Raw genomic sequence first — 6,399 nt, 5'->3', positions numbered from 1 at the left:
GGAAGGGTTGCTGTTTTTTGCACCCTTTAGAGGTTTCTGGAGATGAACATTGTTACGGGAATCTGAGCTCCAGCTGCTCAAACATTATTTGAAGTTCAGACTACAGAAAAGAAAAAAATACCTTTTTACTCCAGTCACAGAATGTTTTTCTTCATTTACCAACAAAAGATTTCTTCGCCCGCCCCCCTCCACCCGGCCCCCAATTTCCTCCACTCCTAGTACAGGAGAGATACAATGAATGGCATTTCTTTAAGAACAATTTAAAACATTGCTGGACCCTAGCTGGTTTGATTCAGTGGATAGAGCGTGGGCCTGCAGGATGAAAGGTCCTGGGTTCGATTTCAGTCCAGGGCAAATGCCTGGGTTGTGGGCTCGATCCCCGGTGCGGGGTATGCAGGAGGCAGCTGATCAATGATTCTCTCTCATCACTGATATTTCTCTCTCTCTCTCTCTCTCTCTCTCTCTCTCTCTCTCTCTCTCTTCTCTCTCTCTCTCTCTCTCTCTCTCTCTCTCTCTCTCTTCTCTCTCTCTCTCTTTCTCTCTCTCTCCCTCTCCATTCCTCTCTGAGAGCGATAAAAACATATTTAAAAAAATAAATAAAACATTGCTGGGCGGGCCCTCAACACTAGGTGAAACCCACCTTCTAGCCTTTTGCCCTAGGGAGTTGATGAAAGGCCTCCTCTGAGTGTCCCCACCCCAGGGCCTCAGGCTCAGACCTTTCATTCTGACCAAATGCAGCATCTCCCCCAGTTTACCACTAACCTGCCAATATGGTCTCACCCATGGACAAGTAGGAACTTATCCATTTGATCCAAATAAATGTGGAGTCACGTGCTCAAATAGGTGTAGCCACTCTAGACACCTAGAATTTGAGCAGCTCCACACCTTGATTTTTTTTTTCTGTTAGAATCATAGATTCCACATTTGCTCAGTGTTTTACTGAGGATCCAATTTGGAAGCCAAACTTTTAAACACCACCAATTCCCACCAGTGAGTACTAACTGCTAAAAAAGCAGTATTTCATAAGATGTCTATAACATTTATTTTTTATTCTACTTGTGATTTATTCCTCCTTTCCTTCCACCCCTAGTCTTAGTGTACTAGAACTGACTAGTACCAGTTTCACACTGCTTCCCTCCATGCCCTGGAGACTCAGGTGGGATGAACAGAAGGATAGATGGCAGGACTTTTACCCCACTCCTGTTTGGCCAAAATAGCTTCACTCTCATCCATTTCTTCCATTTGAAGAAAGCATTCTGCAGCTTTAAATTGTTTTTACAACCACTGTTCTTGCCACTTAAAATGTGAGAAAATTAGATTACACATTTTGCCCAACATCATAGAGAAGTTAAAGGCAGAGTTGGACCAAGCAGGTAGATCTCCTACTTCCCCATTCTGTGTTCCTTTGTGCTCCTTAGCCAACCCTGGGAAGGGAGTAAGTACAAACAATGGAATCTCTTCTTGTCAAGAGTCTGAGAGGAATTTCCCCTAGAACCAGTTGAATGTTAGTAGTTTCAAGTTACATTGTAGTGAGTTAGTCTAGTACACGAGTATGTGTACACCTAGCACATAGAAGGTGCATGATAAGTATATGTTGAATAAGTATAAGTGAATAGATGAATGAGTAGTCACTATATACATTTCCCTAGTAAAACTAATCCCTAGCTGCACTTGGCAAATCATTTATTTTCTGTTTCTGATGTCACATATTGGACTCCATTTAATTTATAAACAATACTTCAAATTCTTTAGCTTGAATATGCTATTCTCTACCTATGGCCTATAATTAGCATTCTTAATGTTTTTAACAGGGTCACAATCTGGTAAGAATTTGATGAAAAAATATGAAGCCTCTTCCCACACAAATGCATTTCTATACTCATCCATACAGAATTTACTTACAAGATTAGGAGGTTCACAGAACTCCTGAGACTCTCTATTCCTCCTTAGGGTTTTATAGATCCTAGGTTAAGAACCCATGAGGACAACACTATGATTAATTCACAATCAGTGCTGACTAGAAAACCCCTAAGATCTTGCACCCCTCTTTTCTCTTCATTAGTCTGAGCTCAGTGATGGCATTGCTGTCCTTGTGGGAAGCAATGATCGAGTCCAGGGAGTGATCAGCCAGTTGGAGGACACCTGTAAAACTATTGAGGTAAGTAAGACTCCACAGAAGTGTAAACCAAAACAGAAGTCCTAGGGATGTGGCTTCCTTAACACCACACTAGAAAACCATTTCAACATTTCCATCTCATCTTATAGAAGGACCTCCTTCCTGATATGTCTCTAAAATATTCACCTCCTGTGATTTTACCATATTTACTAGGGTTTTGTTATATGCATTGGTCTTCTTGGTCAACCCATTTTGAAAGATTAGCTACAGGGAAAGAAATTCCCCATAATGAAAATGAGTGTTGTCAGCCTTTAGAACACAATTTCTTTGTGGAAATCTAAATCTTCTTAAGAAATGCCAGTAAGAAATTCTTATTCTAGTTTGAGCTGCATATCTGTGCTCTGATAGTGGGGCTGCAAAAAGCCAGCAGGAAGAAAGAACTGCCTGATTGTGCTTAGGGAATGGCTCATTAACTGGGAGTTCATGGAGGCCTGAGTTCTGGTTCGTTCAACTCTGTTTGCCCTCTGTCTGGCCCAGTACCTGGCGCATAATAAACACTCAATGAAAACTTGATGAATAAATGGATGAATGGCTGGCTATTTAGTTCAGACTTAGGTTTGGCATGTTAAAAACATAGGAAATCCACTTTTTCCCCAAGGTCAATGATAAACAGTGTAATTGCTGAAGGCAAAATGCTGGAACTTAAAAAGGTTTAGCTCTGTAGCAGATATCTTGTCAAGACTTGAAGATTCACAGACTAGTTGAGCTCTGCTGCAGAGAGACAGGGGTAAGACATCTAGGTCTCTGGCCCTGTACCCTGGAGCCATTGATTCCTCCCTCCCTGCTCAAAGTTTTAGGGTAATTTGTTTTTCAGTTGGACTTCAGGTGCAGAGTGTTGAGGCATTGTACTGCTCAGTTCATGGCTAATTGTCTTCATATTTGTGGGCAAGGCCCCTCTTGTTATCTATTTATTTCCTTTTATCCCTATTTTGCACTCCTGTTCTCTTCTCTGTAAATAACCACTCTAACGTGCTTGATGTTCCATTTACCTGTATCCTTATAAAATATGTATTGTCTTATATGCATGTCTTTTAATTTGATAAATGGCATTGTGTTGTATTTCTCATTCTGCTTCTTACTTTTAAAAAACTAAGCACATGTACATTCAGTCATTCAGTTTTCTCCTCTGTAAAAGTGGAGTAACCAGAGTACCTACTTCATAGTTACTGTGAGAAATTAAAGGAATAAAAGCAAAATGCTTAGCATGGTGCCTGGCATGTGGTGAGTGCCCAGCAAATGCCATAGTCTTATTATTTTATCATTAGAAAGGCACATCCTATCAAAAGCCAAAGGCCAGTTCCTAGGTGATGACTTCAAGATATTGGCCATAATCATCTCATTTTAGATTCACAAATCATGAAAGTCAATCTTCTCTCTTCTCCATACTCATATTCCTATGAGAACCCATAAATCTGGGATCCATTCATAGAAGAAAATTTTTCTCTTGGTGAAAAGCCCAAAAGATTCTGAAGTGGACAATATTAACTTTTCTCTTTTTACTTATTTACAGTAAAGGTCAAATACAGCTCAACCAATAAGCCATGAATCAGCACTCCAGTGTAGTACCACAATTGAGTCTTGAGTATATAAATAGGAGTGTGTTGCTTGTGGGCCAGTGAGATAATCTCTATACTTGTCTCTGCTTGGCCTTCATCAGAGATACCTCTATCATGGGAGGGCTTTCTGTGAGGGACGTTAGGTTGGGGACACATACAGGAGAAAAGTCCTGTGAGTCGCAGTTGGCCTTGAGCAAAGCCAGTGTCAGAGGACACTGAGAGGGTGTGGAGAGATTAGACAACAGTTTTGTTCCTGGGAGCTCAGGTGCAATAGGAAGTGGCTGTTTTTATTTCCACTGAGAACAAGACTAGAAGGAACAGGTGTGAAGTTATGTTAGCAGAACGGATTTAGTGCAGATGTCAGGAAGAACTTCCTGGAAGCGACCATCAGAATTATTATCTCTATAATTACTGATAAAAGCATTCCTCGAACATAGTACTTTTTAAGTACTTTCACAGGTTACTAGAGGAGGGTGTATAATTGTCTCCTGGAAGGCTTCAAGATGAGACTGCAAATTGGCAGGAGTCTTTGTTGTTGTTAATCCTCACCTGAGGATATTTTCCCATTGATTTTTAAAAAATTTTTTTAGAGAGAGTGGAAGAGAGAGAGACAGAGAGAGAGAGAAACATTGATGTAAGAGAGACACATCGATTGGTTGCCTCCCACCTGAGCCTGGGATCCAGTCTGCAACTGAGGAACGTGCCCTTGACTGGAATCAAGCCTGGGGCCCTTCAGTCCACAGGCAGACTATCTACTGATAGGGTGGCAGGAGTCTTAAAAGTGCCCATCTCTTTTACCTGTTTATTTCAACTCTGGGGTTTTATCTTAAGAAAATCCAATGAAAAAGTGGTATATAAAACAGTATGGAATGTATATATTAAAAAATAACCCCACATCCATAGGGGGAAAAACTCCAGGTTTAGAGCAGTGAATAGTGGGACCACAGACGATTTTCAATGCCTTCCTTATATATTTCTGCATTCCACATTTTTCTAAAACAAGCTTGACATTTTAATATCCAATAAAATAAGTAAGGGTGAGTGAATGAATGAGTGAATATGGCTCAGATAAGCACAGTTCCTTCAGATCAGTTTAGGTGGCTTACCAGGAAATGCAGGGATTGGTTCAGAGCCCCATGGAAGTATCTGATTTTAGGATTCCCACTTGAGGCCAATATCCCCCATGTGAAGGAGCCCGAGGACAGAGATGCTGCCACAAAATGGCAACATTGTGTACGCCTGTAATCACTAAGGTGCTCTCCTGTACAGGTAAGACCTTATCAGTGGGTGAAGCACCAGCGGTTCACTTCCTGCTGTCCCAGAAGCCAGCTAGTGAAGCACACTGGGTCCTTGGCTCAGAGTGAAATTGTCCTACCTCGCCAAGCAGGTGAATTCTGTACCCAGGTCAGGGTCCCAGAGCTCCTGTGTCCCTGGTTCTGCCTGGGGTTGTTGTTTCCCTTTCAGCTCTGCTCACCACCTGCTGGAAAGCCTTTGGTGGCTGTGGATCAAGGGGTGGGGTACTGTTATTAAAGAATTCTCCTTTCTGATTGGTGAGGAACCCCTGAGGGACAGGAAATGGAGCAGCCCCTGGAGTGGGCTCTGTGCTTCCCTAATTACTTGCCTCTCCCCACGAGGAGCCTGACATCTGCCCTTTGGTCAAGTGTCCATTCCCTTTACATGTCTAATTTTGTCCCTAATCATGCAGTGTCTTGCAGAGCTGGCCTGGCCAGGCACCTGGCCCTGGACTGGCCCTGGCGAGCTGCTGAGCTTAGGAGAAATCACATTGTGGACTCCTTGTTACCCTTTAAAAGTAATGTGTTCAGTTGAGGTGAGTTCCCATTGATGATGAGAGTGGCAGAGTCACAGAAGGGCAGTCTGAGCTGTGTGAGGGGAGTGGCATTTTCCCTGTTGCTGTGTTCTGATGACAGATGAAAGAGCCTTCTGTCCTTCTAGCCATCCTGGCTGATGTGGCTCAGGCTGAGGCATTCCCAGGGCTCTGGATTGCAAGGGCAAGGTCTGGGGCTACCTTCCCTCACCTTACCAGGCCCTGAAATGTCCTGGGACAGGCTGGGACTGAGGAGGCGGGCTGCTAGTGGGAGTGGAGAAGTGTACTTCAGGAGCTCTCTGCTTCCAGAAAAATGTGCTTGACTTTCATTCTTCATCTCTAGAAAATGTAAGCTCCCCCATATAGTCTTTGTAAATGGCACTTATCCTATATCACTGGACCCCAAGAGAGCAGACAATTAATATTGGCCTTCCTGAGGCTAGTAGGCAGGCAGGCTAGAAATAATCCTGTTTTCCTGGATACCTGGCTAGGGGAAACAGCTACAAATTGAATAATAAATATTTGATTTTGAGCATTTGCAATATCTGAAAAATGTCAACTTTAATAAAGTTCTCTAATAATTTTGCAGTGAGAAAAAATCCACTGTATTTCCAAAATAGTGATTTTACCCAAACAGCTTTGGAACATTGCCCATGACTATAATAAGAATCATGTTAATAAGCATGCTCTCATTTTTAAGGCAGTATTCAAACAGCAATATAACATATGCTTAAGAGAACAGATTTCAGAGTTTGATTTTTATCATAGTTTTTGAGGGGGAGGGTGATACTGGTTAACAAAATTATACAGGTTTCAGATGCACAATTCTACAACATATCATC

At 42.2% G+C, this 6,399-nt stretch overlaps 1 protein-coding gene across 1 annotated transcript in view; it reads left to right on the top strand.

The window, feature by feature from the left end:
* TRIM55 (tripartite motif containing 55) overlaps positions 1–6,399 on the top strand; it is a 39,464-nt gene that overhangs the window by 4,634 nt on the left and 28,431 nt on the right. The window contains exon 5 of the mRNA XM_023755500.1: positions 2,063–2,158. Within this exon, the coding sequence (XP_023611268.1) occupies positions 2,063–2,158 (96 nt within the window). The remainder of the gene's footprint in view (positions 1–2,062; positions 2,159–6,399) is intronic.

This window comes from Myotis lucifugus, unplaced genomic scaffold (assembly GCF_000147115.1).
Source record: "Myotis lucifugus unplaced genomic scaffold, Myoluc2.0 scaffold_77, whole genome shotgun sequence".
NCBI classification, from domain to species: Eukaryota; Metazoa; Chordata; class Mammalia; order Chiroptera; family Vespertilionidae; genus Myotis; species Myotis lucifugus.
This window is presented reverse-complemented; position numbering and strand designations above follow the sequence as displayed.